General features: G+C 34.0%; 1 protein-coding gene across 1 annotated transcript; it reads left to right on the plus strand.

Annotated features, from left to right (window-relative positions):
- Window positions 1-3,396: 3,396 nt before the first annotated feature.
- On the plus strand, window positions 3,397-24,316 carry LOC127854518 (uncharacterized). The gene is made up of 7 exons (XM_052389583.1): window positions 3,397-3,697; window positions 6,302-6,343; window positions 8,735-8,796; window positions 9,863-9,916; window positions 11,750-11,956; window positions 12,328-18,154; window positions 23,224-24,316. The coding sequence occupies exons 6-7, from the start codon at window positions 17,208-17,210 to the stop codon at window positions 24,314-24,316; spliced, it is 2,040 nt and encodes a 679-aa protein (XP_052245543.1). The 5' UTR covers window positions 3,397-3,697; window positions 6,302-6,343; window positions 8,735-8,796; window positions 9,863-9,916; window positions 11,750-11,956; window positions 12,328-17,207.

The raw sequence follows: 24,316 nt of genomic DNA on the forward strand, positions 1-24,316 counted from the left end.
GAGCATGTGTCTAATTCGATTGGCGTTCGATGTTGGCGCTATATAATTCAACGCAAGTAATCTTAGTAGTCAAAACTATTCCTCGATAAATACTTCTCAATCACACACAAATACATTCCCTGCGCGAATATAAACGGTTAGTGCTTAGTTGCAATTCACAAAACAAAGGACGCGTGAGTTGCTAATAATGGAGCTCTTATAATGTGTTTATTCTTTCGTTGCTTAACCGAGATCCTGCTTCTGTATCGAATAAACTGTTTTAACTGTTTTCTTACATAACCGATAATATTTTATGAACACATACATTTCGTTATGTCACTGAGAGCCTTAAAAAAATAATTACGGCGAGCATGTCTCTGCCACTTTTTCAGATAAAATGTTGGCATGATTATTTGAAAATGTGTTGTTTTAAGAAATTAAATCCGAAGTTTTCACGCAAATTTCCATTGTATGCCGGCTTTCAAGATTTCGCGTCTATGACGTTGGGGACCCAACGCGTATCTAAAGCACAATTTGGCTACACAAACACACCGTCTCATACCCACAACGTCATTTCATCTTCAGTCATAATTTGCATAGACATAGAGAATAATAGGTTAGTGTTGATTATAGATCAGGTTTATCATGCGAGGCTTAGAAAACAAAAAGCACGAGCCTTGGCGAGTGCTTTTTCGTTTTCGTGCCGAGCATGATAAACCTGATCTATAATCAACACTGACCTATTATTCTATTTATCCCACTTTTTATTCAGTAAACTTTTTTTATTTAAACAAAATAAGTTTTCATGAGTGTTTGTCGTACTTTGATAATGACTGTAGTGTAACCAAGGCGAGTGTATTACTCCGCGTTCCAAAAATAACCGCTGATCAAATAATCTTTTTTTAAATCAGAATATCGTTCTGTAACAAAGTGTCGAGGGTTATTAATTACAAGTTTAATCATATTGAATTGCAAATCTTAAAGTTTTATGATATCAATATGACATTAAGTTGTTATATACAAGGAACTACATTTGTTTACAACGTAGCCTAACACCACACACAATTCACTTTCGATAACAAACCATCAAGTCGATCACGAGGTGCACAATATTTGCTTCTTTGTTATAATATTGGTTATTTCGTGACGAAATAACAAAGATTACTTGGATTTAAGCTTATTATATACATTTTGAATGTTGAAAGTGGCACCAAAGAATTGTGAGGCAAAGTTGTTCGAACTAGAGAAAGACATTTGCTGGTGAAGTGACTGGGTGGGGCGAACATCAAGATCAACTTGTTCGACGGTAGACAGTGGTTGTCTAGGCTGCATTTCGGCCATAGTTTCGGTGCATGAAGGTGAACAAGAGGAATCTGTTGGATTGTTACATTTACTGGACTGAGCAAGAATGAACACTTTTGCTGCTGTTCAACAGATATGTTGGAATAATTGGTTATGGACTGGACATTTTTTGCCCTGTTATGGCCATGGTTTCAGTGGGTGGAATGTTTGCATTTCGATGTTTTTTGACCAGGAATTTGCGAACTGAGTGGTTCGTTATTCTCTTGTGCTTGAGAAAGCCGGCGTCTTTTGCCATGGCCTTCAGCATCTGACCTAGCTTGTTGACACCCAATTGTTGACGCAAGAACCACTGGGATGCAGTGTCATTTGTGCGTATTGCCAGGTTGGAAAGATGCTTTGAAGAAAAATCAGATGGACACATATCCGAGTACAGCTTGTAAATTAACACAGGATTTCTTGGTCCAGACGATTGTTTTCTACGGTCAAAGGGGAGCAACTCGAACTGACTTCTTCAAAGGGGAGCTACAACAACAGAACCTATTTGCATAGTGTTAAATTTACCTAATACTAGGTTTTAATGACAATAAATGACAAAAAACTCGTTTTTTTGCTACTTTCCTTTGTTTTAAGGTCATTAAGATTGACAAACATTTGAGATTGTTTTTATTATTGATGCACTTGGCAAATACAGGTGACAAGGTGCGTGGGAAAAAGTAGTCCCGGTTCGGCAGTTGATGACGTCATTTCGTGCCATTGATTATAGCCTTGCCGTTGATTATAGATGAAATTTAATCAACGGGGCTTTAATCAACCGATTTCGCTGTAAAAGTGGGATAAAGAGATATTTGTTACATTTGGAATGAATTATACATTTAAGGCTGCAGGTAGTAATCCATCTTTAAATCGGTACCTGTGATTTGTGCCAATATTTGTTGGTGTCTTACGGTTTAAGGCCGAATCTCCATTGTTTTTGTGCATGATTGCTTGGAAAGTGTATCGGTACAGTTTTATTTTACTTGTGTTTTATTGCTTGACATGTTTATGTTAACCTGACAGTTAAAAGCAACATGTACCTTTTCACCTGTTTACCAGCGCCTTTACTTTAGGCCAATATATGTTGTATATATCTCTATTGTATGACGGTTTAAGTCCGCAGCTCCTTTGCTTAACTTGAAGTCGGACTTTGTCACCTGAGAACTCTGTTCATTTTTCACGGCAGGTTTCATAACTCTTTATGACATCCCTTTAACAGTATTACGAAACATTAATTTTAAAGTAGTATTCAATGACATGTAAAATATTTTAGACCTTTTTCTAGTCTGACAGTTTGATGGTGTTAGGCCATATACAGTCTAATGAATCATGTATTCGTTTATGCTAGGCTCACAACTTGAGATTTCTATTCAGCTAACAATTTCTTTTTTTGTTCTGTAATACCTTTTTGTTATTGTAAGGCTACGTAAATATCCATTCAGGGTACTTTACCTTTTTTTGAAAGTTCTGTTGTCTCCCTTACCCTATGGGAGGCGGGTTTACCGTTTCGGTTCCCCTTTTGGCGTGTTTTGAAACCCATTATGTCATTGAAGAAAGTTAAGAAAGAATATGGCCTATGTGTATCTTTACTGTAGCATTGAATACAAATGCTCTTTTTGAATCAACAATTATATTGCAATTGTTCTTTCCTTTACGACATACAAGTTCGTCCGATCCATTACCTTTTCATTACCAGAAAACATACATATATACATAATTTTTGTATTAGGAACAAACGTCCCACACATTGAATGATATTTAAATACTTAAAACACAACTATCGACATTTTTCGCTCAGCTGAATAGCTTTCAAGTGATTTTATCGACTTGCTCAGATAACTGAGTGCAAATATCAGTTAAACGACCCGTTTTGGTACGAGTTGACTGTGCATGTTGCAATTATCGCTGTCGTAGATCACTGGCATGTTATAAATGTTTTACATTGAACGCCGTTTATTATCGCATTTACAAGACACAAGCTCGTTTTGATAAATTGTAAATATCACCTGAAAACTAAGAAATAGGTACTAAATTGGTACTTCAATTCATTATGACGTTAAATTGAAAGTAATGCTGATTTGGATAGTGGTGGTGTTAACGGCCGGGGAAAAAATTAGGGAAAGTTTATTCAAGCGTACTAGTAATACGGTGAAAACGAATACATAACGCGTTCGCATTTTTTTCATTCTCAGTCTTACATTGATAAAATGAATCCTTTTCATGGAGAAAAACTACATTTATTTACTTAATGTGTGACAAAAGATAAGAACTGGATCAATAGACAAAAAAGGAACTTGCCAAATAAGTTAATTGTTTAGATCGGACACATTTATATTAACGAAATACGGATGTACATAGTAGTTTATACGAGTGCTAGTGTAATGTATGTTTTCTACGCAACCGTTAACTTCTGATTACATGTCACTTTTCAAATAAAGTCGAATGACATTGTCGATTCGTTTGACATAGAGATATTGCCGCCTAAACAAAAATTCTGACAACGACTAAGAGCTGTGATGCGAAAGCATTTACAAACGCACTACATAAAGTTTTTTAATTAGGCGATAACAAAAACAAAATCTATAACGTGAACATGATTTCGATATTTATCTTTTTGATAAATTTTTGAATGGAGATCATGTATGTTTGAAATTGTGTTTCGCTGTTATTTAGGACTTCTCTTGCCTTATGCATTGTTATTGAATAGGATTACATCGATTAATGTGTCATTTGTCTGTTGACAAAGCGAGAATGAACACTTGGGTAACCTTATAGTGGGCCGGAATTGTATGTTGATTACTTCTGAGTCGATCCAGTCGTAGGTATACATGGAAAACCATATTAACTGATAAGGTGGGAATTCAGTTATCTTTTTAAATACCTCAGTCGCACAGAAGTGCTTTTCAATGAACTCAAGCGGTTCGCTGAATTAAATCATGTGATATTTATCAAGCATCTTATCAGTATTCGCAAATTTAAATATGTAAGATATTTGCGTGAGTAGAGAAAATAAGACCTGAAAGTGCTCCTTACTAAGAACAGTTAATAAATATATAAACTTGTTTATTAGGAATATTAACGAGGGATGTTGTAGATAATATTGTCCTCATAATTAAGATATATTGCTGAAATCCTTTCTAACAAATTAAGTGTTTCAAAGTGCATTATAACGAACTTTTTATTGTAATATGACAGTTAATGAACAAACTTGGGAAAACCCATTACTCAATTTAGGCGGAATACAATTGTTATAGGACCGAGATTTATTATTACTAATCAGGAACATATGTAAATATTAAGAAACTGCGGAAAGCTTCGAGTACAATAAAGTACAATTTGTAAGTTTTTAAGTTGCATCATGAGTTTAACGTGTACGGTTTTACGTTTTAAGATAATATCATGATACTTTTTCCAATTTAAAAAAAAACATAAATCAAGAAACTTGTCGTTATAATTAAACGTAAGCATACTTTATACAGATACTGCGGAAACCCTCGAGCAGTTTTTACAAATAAGCATGCATAAATATCTTTTAATTAACTTTAACAAATAACGTTAACACTTTGCATTAGTCATGCACTACGGAATCCTTAGGCACAAAAAAACTTGGTATCAGACATACATTATGTCTTTATCAATTCTTGTTATGGTATGTGTTTTATGTCTTTTGATGCTTCGTGAATGAGACGTCTTTTTGCGACGAAATATAGGCGTCTTTTTATGATTGCTTTTTGGATTTTTTTTCACGTCCTTTTCAATCATGAATATGACTTTGTTTTTATTTTATTGTTTGCGATGCAATTTATATAAATTATTTTAAATTAATTATTTCTTTATTAATATTTTTAGTGGGAGTTGAAGGGTCGTTACATCTTTTTCGAGAAGTAAGATGCAACGTCCTTTTTGTCAACTGAAACACTGCCCATTATGGTTCCATAACCATTTCGACACGTTTGCGCGCGTTATACCTGTTTTGTTTTGTTTACAGTAAAGCAACTGAATTCACGTAATATATGTCATAATAATGCAACATGTCTTTCTCAATCAGATATATATTCGCCAATTTTATATGGCCAAAACTGTGTGAAAAAATAGCAGTATAGATAGTGTAGACTATTGTCAAGTTGAGCAGGAATCTGCCCAAGTATAGTAAACATAACAGAAGCCCATTGGTTCATATAAATTCAAATAAGTATGTCACCACGCTTTGTTATTTAACATAAAGCTTATAAAATGATGGAAGTTTTAATAACGAACATACATCACATATCACGCATGTTGAAGCGGAAATAAACCGTGTGATTCACACCATTAAGTCTTTTCTGATTGTTCATTGTTTAGTTTGTTATTCTTGAATCAGGTGACTTTGTGCCAAATTAATATAATAGTATAACAACAAATGTTCACGTAACAGCCTCATAGTTCGCCAGACTGCTTATTTTATCAACGGTTGCAAAGGCGCATGCTTGTACTAGCACAATCGTAATAATTTTTTTTACATAATATGACTAGTGACTCTTAAAAATCTAGTGTTAATACATGCTAAACGGAATAAATTCTTTACAAAAGCAACATTCTATTTGATTACTTTAGTAAAATAGTTCTTCGTGAATGCAAACCAATTACATCAAAACTGTTTTAGGGGAATCTATTCCTGCTTTACGTAATTTACAAGGTGATTGTGTCGTATTGTGTTGCTTCCCTTGAAAATTAATATTACAATACTATACACATGTGTTTTGATCACAGTCTGTGTCTTGTTTACGACGAACAAATTATTCTTAATGAACAATAAACATTTTTAAAGATCTTGACAGACCTGATTATAACGTTGAAACGACGTATTTCAAAGTCGCTTATAAACGTTTAAAAGGCGTTGCTCTGTGTTGACGATGTCGCGACCGTTCCACAACAAATTACAAACGTCTTCATGGTGTTTTTTTCTTGTTAGGATGTTGTACTCTTTTTTATTGTTGTTTCATTGCAGACAAAAAACAAACAAAAAGAACTACAACATGAGTACAGACAGGTAGGTGATTCAGAAACATGTTTTGCACGATTTCTTTTAAATCATGGTGGTGTTAAAATATAATTTTGACTATAAGGAAGCTAGCAATTAATGTTGATAATGAGAACATCTATCAATCTAAGATAATGCATTCCCTTATTGTTGTCAATTAAACCGTCGTTCCGCCGGATTCTCGTCTTCCATCGAACAAAAAACAGTATTAGTAATTTTAGTAAAAGCCAAAACCTTTATATAAAAATCATGCATTTGTCACAAATATAACCAAAACCGTCAAACAACGCGGTTGGTCCTGTAATATATTTTCTTCGCGCGGACGCTGCGTTCTCACTACGTTCTTAGCAATTTCATTATGGTATACTGCGATCCCTCTGCATTCACGCATTGATCTTAAGCGAAGTCATGGCGTCCACAGTACGCTATTGGCGTCACTTACACGACCCTTGTCGTTTGCAATGCGCCTGCACAACGACCATTGCGCGTTAGCAGTGCTTGCATAAAACGCGGATAAGTTTGTGGAAATATTCATTAATTCATGCGCTTTAAGGTGTAGGGACGTCATTTGACTTTTAATAACACTAAAGTGATACATAAAGAAGTGAAACTCCAGCTGCTGCATCAGTATTGCATTCTTATTATACACAATTTCGTGGTCCTTTCTTTAAATTAAGTGACCAATTGCCAAAACAGTACGGCACAATACGAAACAACATACACACATAGTAGAATAAAGCTGGGGTCACCGCCTTGGAACGGTCAATGCAAAGCACTGGGGGTTTAAACCGGTTTAAGAGCGCTCAACCTAACACTTGACCAAGCAATATTCATGATACATATAAGTGTAAATAAAATTTTACCTCATAGCATTGCAACTCAAATTAAACAATTTTCAACCGCATTGAAATTTCAAATAAAGTGATATGTCATATGTTCTTAGTGGTAGTCGGAAAAGTCAAATCACATACATCATCTCCTTTTAGAGGCGCAGGGTTGAACTCACAGTTTTCTAGCGGTGCCAGACGTAGAATAAGCCAAAAAGCAAATCTACACAAGCTACACATTAAGTAATTACATGTATAGCATACACTATAAATCCCATGGAACTCTATTTTTTTAAGTTGTCTTGATATCCGGCTGGTTTGCGAATCGATCTTTTAAGTCTAATCGGCTGTTCTTTTCTGTGTGCTGTCGATTGCCAATGAAGCTGTCTGTATGGCTTCAGCCAGTTATCGTTCGTATCTCCTAGGTCCCTGATACGTTTCAAGTATTAAGATCTGTTGATCTTTCGTCCCTCAATGCTTCATTTAACACTTTCTTCGTATGCGGTAGTATATTATTTCTTTAGTTGGCTCACAAGCACATTGTCACCAACTTTGTCAGCCATGTTGTTTTCACGATCCTTTCCTTTTTGCCGCTTTACATGTCGTGTCCGATTTGGTGCTTTATATATACATCTTTGAAAATTCTGGCTACTAAGCAATCAGCATCAATTTGTGTTTGGATATAGTTTATGTTCACAAGCGTCTATGCCATCGCGAAATGGACTGCTTTCTTTATTCTCGGAATTTTGTGTGTCGTTTCTGAGCTGTTTAACTATATGTTATTGATGATAATTCTTGGTCTTCTTGATACCGTTTCCACTTGTAAATCTCTATCTCTCGGTATGGTCCATCAATATCATTGATATCAGGTCGAGCCTGAGATTTATTGTTTCCATCCCACTATTGTATTATAATAATGTCAGCTAAATTCAGGTTAAATAATCTTCACTTAATGTTATATAAAAACAAAAACAAAAAAGACTCATATGTACAATTATATTTGTAGAAAAACAACTATACACTTGGAAACGGCGTCATTAGGATGACGTGCAACTTCGCTTTCGATATTTCACATGTTTGTCAGCAACATAAATTCAGAGTTTAATTAAAAATACATTTTATAAACACGACATGTTTTGCCTAAAAGGCATAGAAGTACCACGTCAGTTATAGTTTCCTTGCAGTAAGGGAATGACGTCCAATTTGTGTTATATGAGTATCTGAAATGCTAAATTTTCATTAAGATATTGAAAGGAGTTTAGTGATAAAAGTTTGTAAGGTGTCAAGCTCAAAATTAGTTATTAAGTATTTTATCTCTGAAAGTTTTATTGTTACTGTATTCTACTTATAACTCATAGTTAATTAATTATTTTTTTGCATACGGCATCGAAGTTAATACATCACGGATATTGTCAGTTGTTTAACTTCCTATGAATGAGGTTTGGCTTGACGAATATTTGTTTTATCTAAGGTGTATGTATGCCGGTATAACAAATATATGTATCTACATTGTCTGAATAACCCAGTTACTATATTTTCAAATGTGTGTAATCTTCTTTTCCTGAAATTTCAGACTGCCATTGACTGACAGAATAAGAAAGGCTTACCGATTAATGCTGACAAAATTCTTCTGTAGTAAGTTATTGTCATATTTTTTTCAATGAGCATATAGTGCAATAGGAATTTCAAGTACATCTTTTGTTGCAAAACTTTTAATTAACATAATTCTAAGCTTGCGTAATGGTTAATGAAATAGTTACCGTATTTAGTAATTGTTTTCCAATATTAGAAAATAGATGGAAAAAATAATATAATAAACTTTAGTGCGTTTTTCTTAAAAAAATAAATGCCTGACCATTTCTTTCTTGGTTTGCCCAAAAAGGTCTCAAAATGCAATTTTTGCACAATCCTCTAACCAACTAATATTAAGCTTTAAGTGATTCAATGTTCAGAATAAATTTTAAAATGTTTTCATAGACATTCATGTATCAAATTCTGTATCTGTATTTGTTATCGTACCATGTCAATAATGAATATCAAAAACGTGTCAATATTGATACGTTTTGTAGCCCGATGATAAAATCTGTATAGCTTTTTTGCAGTGGTCGAGTATATGCAGTTATTTGCTTTTGTTAGTGTCACAAACAGACAAGTATTTATTGAATCAGTTGTTTCATCGATAACACATGAATAATGAACTTACAACAAATATTGTATTTAAACAAAGTTTAGACGTAAAGTGCAATTTCCGTAAAATTCCCAGAGATAAGAAAGTTTAGTTACTTAAATATCTAAAAAATGTATAATATACGACAATTACCCTGAATAAATCAAATATGGGTACAGACGTGCAAATACAATACATTTTGGCAAATAATACTAAAACATTATCATATGGAGATAAATATAAAAGTAATGTAATTGTGCAAATCAATTTATTTGAGAAGCAAAGAAGGACAATGTGTGGTTTTAGAACCAGGTGTATTATCAAAGGTCAAAGGTCACGACAATAGCAGAAAATTAAAGAAATAAACTACATAGTACAAGTATAGTATCCGTAAGAAGGCCATATGATATTTATTGGTAGAAAGACGCATTGACCGAGGTACCAACTGATGTTATACACAAATAATACGCCAGACATACTTTCTATATAATTATATAAGAGTATATAAGGATTGTATACAATTTTTATTTTCAGTTATATTCGTTGTTTTTATTGGCCTGGTGTTAGCGGCAGTCAGACTGGGTTGGGGTAAGGTCAATAATATTGATTACTTTATCATATTTAATCATTATGAGATATATAAATGATCTTTAAAATCAATGCTTGTGTTCGGTGTAACATTTTGCACTTTGCATGCAATAAATACGTTTGCGTTCAAAAGGATTTTATTAGATGTATGTTTATCATAGAAGACAATAAACTTGTAACTAACTTTAACTAATAGCTTTAGCTTGCATATAATTATGTTCGTAACTAACAGTAAATAAAAGTAACCTATACCCAACCATTAACAGAAATGATGCTTCAAATTAAAATTTGTTTTATATTTATAATCAATGTATTAAGTTAAGCATATATTTTTTTCGGCCGCCCAACTCAAAATACGTGCAGTATTTTTTGTTTAAATTTTAAACGTATACAGTTAGCCAAAGGTAACATGAAACAGCGACAAAATAAGTTCCCTACATATTTCATACAACGTATTTACATATTTTCTCATTTAAAAAATGTCACTAAATGTATGTACTAACCAAACTTAAATACTTTGAATATTTAAACATAATTACCATAACAATAAAATAATTCAATTAAAAGTTTGCCCCTTCGTTATCCGTTACCGTTAGAGAGACAAATCTTATGCGCTAGAACTGCAGCAACCAATATTTGGTACCAAACAACTTCATTCATCGCGAGTATTTACGATTTTACTAATTTTTGACAAAACATGTTATAACTGAAAAAAAAACACAGTTAAGAACCAGAACTTAACGAAATTAAAGTTGTGAAATATTGCAATGACTTTTTTTTGTAATGTTGCAAACTCAATAACATACAATAAACATATACCCTGTTGGGAAATTCTCACTTTTCCGTACTATTTTGTTCATAAAACACATTTCCGATTCTGAAGTAAGAACAATAAAACCTGCCGGAAAACCTTGTCGTTTCGAGTTTTGTTGAAGTTAACGCGTTTTGATTTATAGAACCTTGGAAAGATAGTGAATTAATTTTAATTAAAAGTTATTGTTTATATTGAAGAGTTTGTTTATTACTAAGAAAATAAAATGTAAGTTGTCATTAAAATCGTATATACACACTTCTAACTCAATTGGTTATAATACAGACGTAATCAACTTTTAGATGAAAAGCATTGTGCAATCACTTGGTTATTTAACTGATTTCGATTGATGATCGTCTACAAACACACCGATATTGTTATCAGTTTTCTTAAATATGAATGTTACATTTCTCGTTCCTAGACTATAATACACTTATTCTGGTTTGAAATTTTAACATTTTGTGACAACTTCAACTTTGTCCAACAGTAAACAACACACTTTTAAGGGACAATGGCTAGGAAACACTGAATTCCTACTGTTATGCAAATTATATTGTTTTAAATTAGTTCACCTTACTAAAAAATCTTTATTTATTTTATCAAATATAATACAAAATGAGAAATTATCAACGCGTATTAAAACAACAAGTGGGCATCGAACTATGGACATACAATCAAGTGACAGTTGACTTCCCTTTAACCAATTTTATAGTAGGCATGTTCAATTGTGTAAAAGCCGTTGGTTCAAAGAATTATCGAAATCATTACCTAACATGTAAATATAAAAAGGGCCCTTATTATGGAACGATTCTCATTTTAGAATGCATGAACTATTTTTAACTATATGAATTGACTTTTATCCGTTAGTTCATATTTTTTAGGAGTTGTATCTTTTTGGTCCTTTTTAAGTCATATCAAACCTTAAATAAAAAAATACGAACAACACATTTTTTGACATTCACAATTAAGTGTCGCTAACTAATTTGGGTGTAAATAAAACATGTGTTGTTGTTGTTTTCCAGGAGTAAGAGAAGCGCACATAACCGGATGTTATCTCGACGAAAGAGTCGCAATCGTGTTAGCTGTTAAGGGTGGTCTAGAACTAATGTTTTGGATACCTCTTCTCGCGTTTCGAATCTGTAATGTTATCGATAGGGCTGGTGAGAATCGTTGTTTCGAAGTATTTACCTATACGTTTGCAGTGATGCAGTTTATCATTCTTATTATTGGTAAGTACAGTATATAAAGACCTTCTATGGAATGGACTTGATAATGGAAAATCTATTAATTTGTAGGTGCAATCAGGACTGATGCATTCAAACTCTATTTTTAATTCCCATAACGCGTCCGTTGGTATTATTTGTGTGCAACTATCGATGGTGTAAAAGAGGGGTTTGCTTTGTTTATACCTACATATTATATGGATTTTCTTTCTTTTTTATACTTGTAAAAATTTAAAATTGATTGACAATTCACTGTTGATTTAAAATAATAAGACAAATTTTCAAAATTTACTTCAACGTTTAGTCAAACTTCGAAACCCAGTGTAATTTGCATAAAGAAGAAATACATTACGATATGATATCGTCTATTGTTTCAGAATTTGTTTGGTGTTTTGGTAACTACCATGACAAGAAGACAATCTGTCCTTTGATTGATCCGGGCTGGAAATACTTCTTTGTCAACTTTGGTATCGTCACGACGGCTATAGACCATGCTGCATGGATCGGCGCCATGTTTGCATTCGGTTACTTAATGTTCGAAACGTGAATATAATGATGGCCGAGAACAGAAAGAAGTATAAAAAACGTGTAAATGCCTGATACATACACACAATTACATACCCTGCCTTCTTTTACGATTAATTTTAGCATGATTAAATCACAATATCAACATAACGTATACGGTGAGGATAAGAATACTATTGGGTCGCACAAATCCACACTTATATTTAAAATGATGTTTGATTTAATACCAACATACAAATCAAGATGTACATGGCATGATAAGCGTTCTCTCCTGATTTATGCAATTAAATTACATGTAAAATGTGTTAATATATGTGTAACGCACTTTGCTGCACAACAAAAGGGGGTTAACATTACTTAATAAAACACTAGAACCAATGGATGGTTTAGGCGTTTAAACAATATTGATACAATTTTTTTTCTAATATACGTGCAAAGTTAAATTTTTCTTAACATGTATTGATGAACACATTCTAACAAATACGTCATATGCGATGTATCACTACATGTTCTTTGAATATGTCTTGCCGCCTTATTCAGAATGTGAACTATATTATATCGCAACTATGCTATATATGCAATATTATTATTTTTGATTTGAATATTAAAAGTAGATTATAATTGCAATATTTAGTTTACATACAAACTCCGCTTGAAACCCCATTTAATGTCTTATGTCGCTCTTTTAGGTCGACCTGTACGAAATGTTCCGCCCGGAATCGGCACGGAATCGAAAACTAAATTCCGGGCGCAAAAAATATTTCCGGGCGTATTTTTCTATATATGATATTAAGAAGAGGGGCGGATTCCGGGCGTAATCCGGGCGGAAAACAGTGACGAAATATGTAAATGAGGTGGGACGGAATTTTAAATTACGGGCGGAAAGCAGTTTACGGGCGAAATTCAGATTACAGGCGGAATGTTAAAATTACGGGCGTAACTTAGATTACGTGCGAAATTTAGCTACCGGGCGGAAATCGGATAACATGCATATTGTAAATATACCCATATAAGGACAGGCCATTTGAAAAAAACAAAAGGCGATCGCAAAAGCTCACCATGAGCACTTTGTGCTCAGGTTAGCTAAAAAGTAGTCAAAATTATGATTAGATACATTTAACATAGTATCTTAAATTTATATTTATTTTAAGATAATACATTTTAAAAACACGGATCACCATTTTATACTTTATACTTCTGCAAATGCGGAACAAATGCTGAAAATCCCCGCATTTTTTCCGCAGTCGCAAAAAATGTGGAACTTATGCGGAAAATGTACGCATTTTCGTTCCGCATTTTGATGATACTTTTAAGATACAATGTAGCTTTTAAAGACATACAACAAAAATATTCAATATATATACATAAAAAATAATTTGATAGACATGCACTTTTTAAAAAACAAACTGTTCTTATACACGGCCAAAATAAAAAAGTTCACTCATTCACATTAAATGCGTTTTTTAAACTGCTTTCTTGAGTAGGAATTCCTCTCCGAATCACAGTTACTGTATTGTTCAGGTCCACGATTCTCCCCCATCCTAATAGTCATAATCTGAAATGCAATTTGATATTTAGTACAACTACAGTTCACCTATTTCAAATAATGTTAACACCTTATGTAGAATTAATTGCTTTTTAAACTTGTTATCTTATCCAGGGCCCCAGCTAGGATTTAAAAAAAGACAGGGTCCAAATTTGGCAATAGTATACTTTTAAACGTGCGTGGCCTGTGGAATATTTTCAAATAACATGTGCTATATATGCATATTATTTAATATTACATGCATTTTCATTTAAAAGAATATTTTTTAATTGATAAAACTAGTTTCACTGTTAAAATAAAATTAGTATATTGAACATTCATTGAATATTCTGTAAAATAATGTGATCAGAACCAATTAAAGACATGTTGGGGGTCAAAGGGGGCAGGTTTGGATCTTAGTGCGGCAAGGTACTGAGACCCCCTGTTATTCAGACCTAGCCATGAGGATCACAAATCGTATTATTCGAATTTATCTTTATTTTGAACTTAACTATTTCAAACTAATAATACAATAACTTGCATAGTAAAATTGTGATTTACCTATCAACAAATCCAGCTTTCCTTTGTCAAGGACCGCTTTGTGCTCATCATCCTGGCGCGGCACACAGAGCAAATATAAAAAAGTTCATTTTTTCACAACATGTTTTTTTCAACACTGTGCTTTCTTGCAAACAAATTCTTCAATTTGTGATGTGGCTTTTGAGGTCCGAGATGCCACCAGCAACCTTTCTCCCTAATACTACGACATAATCTGAAAATGAAATGTTTATTTAAGTACTTACTATATATTTTAAAGAAATTTGTGTATTTCATTTTAGTTTCAAACTTTGTTGTTTTTCCTTCAGATGCCCGTCTACTTTTTATCATCCTTTTACATTTCCCACTGGGACAGTACACAATTACAATAACAATTATTTCAGTTAATAATCTAAATAAAAGAGGAGTAAAAATACAAACCATTTATGCTGTTCTGCAGTATTCCAAAAACACAGGAATTTGGTGAGACCAAATCACAGTTAAAATAGCCAATTTGAACCTCTTTTACAACAAACTTATTGTTCATTTCCACATTATATGTATTAAATACAAATTGTTTTTGACACAGTACTCCCCGCAAGACATTTTTTCACTACAGTTTAGTCCTCATTTTGCTTAAGCATTATACTGAAAATTTAGTTCAGAGTCAGTAATTTGCTAAACTGCTCTAATGTTTTCAAACAGCAACTTCTGCCACTCACTAATTCCTGTACCACTAACCAATCCACTGAAGCCTGATAAGCATAGATGGTTTATAAACATGAACAGATGTGACTCACTCACTGTGTTCAGTGAGTATTGAATGGGCAGCACAATACCAGATCAACTCAGCTGGTTGTCAGTGTTTATCTGAGATGAAATTAACATTGGTATATTTATGTACATGTTTATGGTCGTTTCAGACTGGGGAAATCTTAACTACTATAAAAAAAATATATTATAGAGTAACATGCAGAGAAACCGCATTCATATTGATGATATAAACAAATAATATTAAACTAGACTTGTGTGTTTAATGTTAAAAGAAACCTTAAAATGATGAAAACATTACCAAGTCTCGTTCTTTATTAAACTTTACAGTAATTATTGTAATTATGAAATAATTATTAAAAAGGAGCAAATTTTTTTAAAAAGAAGAAGAATTAAAGGAGAAAATTAAAAGAAATAAGTGCAAATAGATTTATAATGCATGGTCATCCCTCAGACTTAAAATTATAAGTGGAAACTGTATAAGTCAGCAATAGATAAAATATATTTAAAGTTAAAATGTGTTATTGTTATCACCTAATATTTTTTTACCAGCAATGCCAATAATAAAATCTAAGAGTATATTCATGATCACAAGTTCACAAGTCTGTCTCCTTTTCAGCTTCTCACAAATTAAGTATAAAAATACTACTCCATCATACAAATTCTAAGTATAAAAATACGCCCGGATTTGTTTTCGCTCGAAAAAAAAAACAGTTGAATTACGCCCAGAATTTTTTTTAGTTCCGTGCGTAAAACTCATTCCGCCAGTTGTACGGGCGTAATTCAAACATTACGTGCCAATTCCGCCCCGATTACGCCCGGAATCCGCCCCATTATTTCGTACAGGGATTCATGACGAATCAAATCCCAACGCAAGACATTGCAACGCGACACAACATATCACAATGTAATTATTTACCGGTGTTTTTTAATGTCCTAGTCGAGTGTCGATATTGATTACCGTGTTTCGATTATCAGAGAATACCTAGCTGTTAATCTCTTAAGATTTTTAGAATGTATATGTATTATAATATTGTAAAATTGCGTTCATGCCAGTAAATGTGATAAATTACTTTTAATATGCGTTTTATGAAAATATTCACAGAGAATTGCACAGATACAACATATAGAGAGTAATTTACGATAATTCACATTTAATTCGCAGTTCAGGATCGTGTGTTTATTTCTAATCGAAGCTTATTGATTGTATGAAGTGAAAAAATATATTACAATCCAAAGCACCAGCTGCATTAAAAGGAGAACGTTAGAGCATTTGTCAACATGGCATTAATGAATACGAACGCTTCTATAAACAAAGCATCAACACTGTTACTGTTATACCCTTCCAAAAATATGATTAGCTATGCTTAGATCTTGAAGGATCTACTGTTATTGTGTACAATTTCGTTTATCATGAACAACGTTATAAAAAAATTTTACAACACGAAGTTATGAATCAGCATAAATCACACTTAACTATCAACCGTATTTGCGCTTTAAAAAATATTGTCTACACTACATTTATTTTTCGCGTACTAAATATGCAATAAACTACAATCGACAGGTTTAAAGGCTTTGTTTCTAAAACCGTTTATTATCGTATCTAAACGTATCGTTTGACAGTAAGAGTAACAAAGGAACAATGCTAACAAGTATCGTTTTACAAACAAAAATCAAGTTTCAGTGTAACGAGTTGATTTAAATCGGTACGTTAAGTTGATTTAAAATGTTAGTTTAATTTAAGTTTTACCTTAACATAAAACAGAAGCGCGTAAGAAACGCTTATTTATATTGCCTTAAAGTTACCATGATCAGATAACAAAACGTACATATACGCATGTGAACAAGTTTAAAAGGTTGTGTGTTAATAAAACTTTGGAGTTTTTTTTCTACTTTAATATGAATGCGGACAAGACGTCCCCTAAAACTGTTCTCTGTGAACCGTGTTCTAACGAAGGAAAAAAGAATGCGGCGAAATGGTACTGTACTGACTGTGACGAACGATATTGTGAGCAATGTACCAAGGGTCACAAACGATATAAGGTGACCATGGGACACCGACTTTGCGATCTAAGTGAAGCACCGTCAGTTAATCTGAAAACTTTGCTACAGGATTTGACGATCTGCGCCAAGCATTCTACAGAAAGTGTTGAATTCATTTGCATAGATCACGATGAGGTATTTTGCAACCAATGCGTAATCACATCTCACAAAAATTGCGGCAACGTTGAAACAATTGAACGAGTAATGGATAGCAAAAATTCATCTTTCAGAGAAAGTATTTTATCAGAAGACGGAATAGAATATGATATAAACTCATCATCAGGATTTTCGTGCAATACGCTCATAGCCGAAGATTTCAGTAAATCAACGCTACAGAGGCTGGGCAAACTCGCCGAACGGTTGTTGAAAACGAAACAGCAGTGCGAGGAGAAGGAAATGGAAATTGAAAACATTTCTGAAACGGCTAATGAATATTTAAGCACTGTGCATGCGAAATTCGAAGCTGCATTCGCTATTCTTAAAGCAAACGTATTAGCCTCAATCACAAGTAAACTTGGATTCAAAAGAAAGGCTATGAATGAATGCAAGAGAAATTCTAAAATGCTTCTTGATACCATAGATCAGTATCGCAGGAGTTTGGATACGATTCAAATACACGGCAATTCTAAGCATGTTTTTCTGAAATGCCGCGAACTTCATCGTGAAATTCACTCTCTGCGTACTCAGCATGCAGAACTGGACCGGGTTGCATCCCAGAAAATCCATGTAACGATCGCCAGTGTCACAGATCTTAAGCAACAGTGGATACATATCTTGAACGACCATGTAGAAAACAATACTAACTGATCAGGCTATATTACTCAAATTTGAAGACATGGCGACTCCGCTTTTAACATGTAGAATGACAATTACTCATGTACTGATGACTTTAAATGATATCAAGTACCCGGAATGTTGCATGCATCATTACTTCAAGCGCATACTATTTCTTAAACCATAAATGTATGGTATGCTTAGAAACAAAATTCAACGTAATTAATATAAATATGAACTGATATTAACTACAAAATCCGAGCTTAAAAACTCATGTTGTTATTCAGCATGACATAGTATTGTATATGTTTGTATCGCTTTGCATCACGTATATGTTTTTCAAGCAATGAAGAAGCATGTGTTTATTTGTTGGTGTACTTTGCAACGCAATATGGCATTATTCTCGAATAACTTTTCTTCAGCAGGTAATTGATACACGAACATACGCATATATGGAACATATATATATATCATCGGAACCTAAACATAATGTTCCAGTATCCTTGAAATTCCAACTTCGGCGTAGAAAAAAATCAATTATTTTTGCTAACATATATCACCAAAAACAACGATCAGTGCGTTGATTATCCCCATGAACGTTGAGACGTTCTTCAAGTTTTGTTAAAATTAGATACTCTCAAAATATATGGTTAAAGCACAGTACAAAAAGAAAGATTAATTAGTAAAACGTATTGTCTTAAAGCAATCTGATCACTTTTTTGTTCTAATTTTTGTTTCTATATACAGTTTAAAATGCCTTCTGTGAATTGAATGTGTTTGGTCTGTTTGATAATTTAGCTGTTAAAGCACCGCTGAGAGATACTTTGGCAGGCACGTATTACTATGATGACTGTGATTTGCACATAACGGTGTATAGTGTTCTTACATTTGCAGTTGTTATAGCATTATCCGTTTTGTGTGTGTTAGAATTACACTTGCGTTTCTGTTCATATGTGTTATAAGTTGGTTGACGCTATACTAGTATTATGATGAGGTGGTTATTTTATTGTTGTTATTGTTATCGTGTTATTTGTTTATATTGTTGAGACGCTTTCTTTCGTTTGTTAATATGATGAGTTATTTTGATGACTTATGATACTATAATCGTATTTTTGTTTGTTATGCCAGAATGACAAAGTATAGATTGTTGAATTTAAAACAATATACATACAGATTATTGATACAATATATAAACGAAAAGCATTGTGTTTGTAAAACGAATTCATCTTTATTGAATGAAGAAATCGTTAAACTAATTAGAAAAGATACCGGTACCCCATGACATGTTAATGCATGTAAAGGAAAATCCATATAATATCTGTGTTAATCACATCGTCTTGTGTTTGCAATACAATATATTTGGAATAAAATAACTTCTTTAGGAACGGACAAGGGTACACTAATTGATCACTTGCTTTTATTTTACTAACAAATGATAACGTAATTTCACAAACTTACGCGCGATCATTTGCAAGTTGATTGAATCTGATATGTTTCGGCATGCTACTGTTGTAACAGTTGTTAACCACATTCATTATCCCCACGCTTTGTATTGATCCCCGCTTTCTGTCCGTCCGTCCTGACCACTATATCCTCCTACACTATTAGCACTAAAACCTTGAAACATATACACATAGTAGCTATGAGCATATGTGCGACGGTGACGGCGAAGGAATTTTGATCTGAACCCTGGGTCAAAAGTTATGGGTAAATAAATGGGTAAAATGGGTAAAAAAACAACTTCATTTTATTTACAATAGTGCACCGTCGCACATATGCTCACAGCTACATTGTGTGTAAGTTTCAAGGTTCTAGTGCTAATAGTGTAGGAGGAGAAAGTGGAGAACCACGCCCACCCAAAATTTTGTTTTAACATAACTTCTTCATTTATTCACCAATTGACTTCAAATTAATACTGAACATCTCTTATGACAACACGGTCTATCTCGACCATCCATGTCCACATTACCCATCCCGGGGCCCCACCAACATAGGCCTTGTCCACCCAAAATTGCCTTTTAATGTAACATCTATGCGGCGTCGGGATACGCGTCGGCCTCTGCCGCGCCATTTTTCTAGTTAGTGATGACACGATTTGATATATATAGAACATATAATGGAGATGTCTGGTAAACGAATGGTCATGGTCTGTCCGCGAAATTGTTTTTATTTCTTTATTTTATTAAGTTCTTTTAATCAGTACGCGAATGGGCATTTTAACTCCTGGCGTTTAATGTAACTGACTAAACTGTAAACATTTCTTCTGCACTTGGGCGGATTCAGTCATAAGATTTTATCCCCCCAAATCTCGAATTTGCACATACACTCATACTTCAATTCAATGTTGTATTATCACCTTTAATTTTAGAATGTTTTTTGTTCTCGTAGACTCGTCTTGTGTAGTTAAACATATGTATCATTTTATTTAAATATGCATGGTTAATTATAAACAATACACTTCATATTAAAAAAACCTGTTGTAGTTTGACATTTGACTTTTTAAGTATGACCTTGACCTTTAAGGTAGCAGTATTGTTATTGTTCACGAAACACAGGCTAATTCAGTTGAAACTATATGCGCGTTATTTTAAATCCGTCAAGGCACTGTTAACTGATATATCGGACACGTACCTTTCGGACATTTGAGTCATGTGTCTTGGCATCGATCACACAGGTCAAGCTTTACATTAAAGGCAGCCACAAGGTAGTTGCGCGTGGCATACATTCTTGTACAGAAATAATCGTGAAACGTAATTTCAAATTTTTTTAATACATGGTCTAGTTAGAAAAAAGGATAGGTCATTTTTTGACGTCTACGACTTAAACCTTTAATGCAGCTACGCGGATCTTGAACGTTACACACCATCTCATTTCGGTTAACATTTAAGAAGTCGTGTGCTCGACACAAATACTCACACTACTGAAATTGGTGTTATTTTACAATCCGTTAATGCACTTATAAGTTAAACAGGGTACAAGTTTTTCTATGATAATACTGTTCGCTTTTTGACTCGCGACATCAAAGTGTGACCATGACCTTAAGGGTAGCCACGGGGTCTTTCGCGCGACTCACCGTCTGATGTAGATGAGCAAGCCAAGTTATTTTTAAATCCTTCAGTTAATGGGGAAATGAAGGTCCGCAAAGCCCTACTTTGATAATGAAGCTCTCTTTGTTGACCTTTGTCTACAAATTGACACATCGACCTTGAAGATAGCCTCATGTTTCTTGCTCGTGACATACCTTCTCATATAGCTTTACATTATAACCGAGTTATTAAGACATCCTTTTCAGGTTGCAGGATCATCCGGGTTCACAGGGGTTTACACACGAGCTGGACAGAATGTAAACACATCGTTTAGAACGTTATTTTTGCAAAACGATTCAAAATATTGAAATATATTTTCATTTATTTTAGTTCATAACGACAATTGTTCTTGCAGTTTGTGCCGATATCTTAAGATATATTCCTTTATAAAATACGATTTTAGTCTGAATGCAACTTTTGACCTTTAAGTAACATAATAACTGCCTCCATGTGATGCGTATTAATTGTTTCATTATTTACTTAGTTGTATTTGTTGTCCTCAGTTTACTCGAGAGGGATTTTTTTCTTCCATAAAATCACTTCTTCGACTTTGATGTCATCTATTCTGTTCAATTTAAAAGTCAACGGCGCTATTTTCAGACTCTTCACACGATTTTTATATTATATTATTTTCCCTATGATTTCTAAACAAACATGTTACCAAATGAAACAGCGGAAGTCTACAATGTGTATTGGCAACCTGATATACTGATCACTATCTTATCCTTTCCTAGTTGTGAAAATACACAGAAGAAGTCATGTACATGTATTGTCAAACATTTCTTCAGCAAATGTTGTTTTATATTGCAATGTAAAAGCTATTGATGGTAACATGTATATGGTGTGATGTATTATGCATATTGATTGCAAACTCTGTACACTGTGAAGTGGGATGCCCGCGACCACTCACACCTATTCACGAGGTAAATTAAATGTTTTGAGCGGAAAAAATCTGATCTATTTCAGCGTTATCTCATATAGATCAGACATCGGCCGGTTCCCTTATAACTTGGTCTAACTTAAATTTTCTGTCGTAAAGTGGCTAAATTGTTAATTAGAAATCGCAAGGAGTCATAAATGTGTGATGAGAATGTGTGAAGAAACAACTGCGTGTTATCGAAATACTTAAATACCATAATTATAGTTCAATCGTTATACATAATATGCCATGTGAGGACGCATAAAATAGGGCTTAATGTTGTATGAGTTATATGTACGCACACAAATGTGCAGTTTTAATTTACGTTTACATTCATGTACTTGATGTTTCCTATATGTGTTTGTTTCTGCAAAAATACATAAAAAGCGTATAAATATGTGATATGTACTTTTTATTGATTTATAAATTGCATCAGCATGACTTCAGTAAATTATGTAGAAACGTTTCATTTCAACCTTTATTTTTACAATCAAGATATACGCCGAGCACCTTTTAACAGATATTTCTTGCGACCATTATCGTAATTTCATAATAAATTATTAAACACATGTAATTGAGTCAATTGCTTGGGTATATTAATAACTTTTTTAACAATTTATGTAAAATCTTTAAAACAAAGACAGTCACACTCGAGTTAATTAAAATACTGTTAATATAAATTGTAACAAAGAAAGAGTCAAATAAATAAGCTGTGGCATTTGTTACATTGTAACCTAGAAGCTGCACGCGCTTTTTGAAGACGGGGAAAAATATTGAAAATTTTAAGAAAAACTTACAGATTAACAAGTTATATAGTAGTTTATTATAGGCAGTAAGTGGTATGTGACATTGTGCATCAAGGAAAAAGTGGTATTTGTGCATGGTAGTTTGTGTAATTGAAGAAATATAATCAGTTTGCTAGAAGCGGACCATTTGGACGGGAACTTTGTACCTGAGCACCGGATAATCCGAAAGTGTCATCAGTTTTCGTGGTTCAGATATTGTCGATTATTATCCTCTACACACTGTATCCGTTTTAACTGCTGTCATTATAGTGTTCGATAGCCCATAAGCAACCTGTGTAAACCTGAAGTTGTTTCAGTATGGCATCTTTAGACACTAAAGAGTCACATGAGTATGTCGAGTCGACCATGGGCCCGTCCATCACACAAGTAGCAGAGTTCACACCTGTCAAACAGAACAGGAAGCGAAACCACTCGTCCCCAGTTCATGGATCCGCGAAGAAGGTAAAGGAGGATGTTGCTTGTGAAAGTTCTTCTAGCGATAAAATGAGCTCCCTGTCTGAGCCGGTGTCCAACGAACTTCATCCAGTTAACTCTGATCTCAAGGCCCTATTATCAAAGCTCTCTACTGACATATGTGCCATGAATATCTCGATAAACAATCGTATTGATCAACTTGAAAGTTCCATAGAGCAAAAGTTGACCCATAAATTTGCACAACTGTTGGACAAGAGAGTTAACATTGAGCTGGGTCGTATTAAGACGAATGTGCAAGAGCAACTTGACTCATTTAAGGAGAAAATTACTGAAGAGTTACAAGAAGTCAGTGAAAAGTGTTCCTCAGTCACGGCTGCAGCTGGCGGACCCAGTGGTGGTCAGGATATCTCAAAGAATTTGGTAATTCGTGGCCTTCCCTATCATGAGGGAGAAAATCTGAACAGTAAAGTGATATCTATGTTCAAAGACGTAATGAAATGTAATGTGCAAGTATGCAACACACAGAGAAAGACAAGTGCTAACAGTTCCAAGCCGGGTGTTGTTATTGCCACCATGCAGTCACAAGAAGATAGGCAGAAAGTGTTGAAAAACAAGTCAAAGCTGAACGAAAGCAGAACTTATTCTGATGTTTACATCCAGTGCGATCAATCGCGAGAAGAGCGTTTGATGATGAGTAACTTTAGAACCTTAGTTGGCGCAATGAATGCCGAGGGGGTGAGTGTTCGAGGGAATCGTGTGGTGCGAAACAGGCCAATGTCGAGTGATGACAGGCAGAACCAAGGAACTAGTCATTCACAGGGTGATGGCTCACAGCGCAACACTGGGTGGAATGGTCCTCGTGGTGCTCCTCGACGCGGTGGGTCTTCTGGGCGTGGAACCAACAGTGATCGGGGATGGCAAAGAGCACAGCAGAACAGAGGAAGACGAGGAGGAGACAATTATTAG

Source organism: Dreissena polymorpha, chromosome 13 (assembly GCF_020536995.1).
Source record: "Dreissena polymorpha isolate Duluth1 chromosome 13, UMN_Dpol_1.0, whole genome shotgun sequence".
Lineage (NCBI taxonomy): Eukaryota > Metazoa > Mollusca > Bivalvia > Myida > Dreissenidae > Dreissena > Dreissena polymorpha.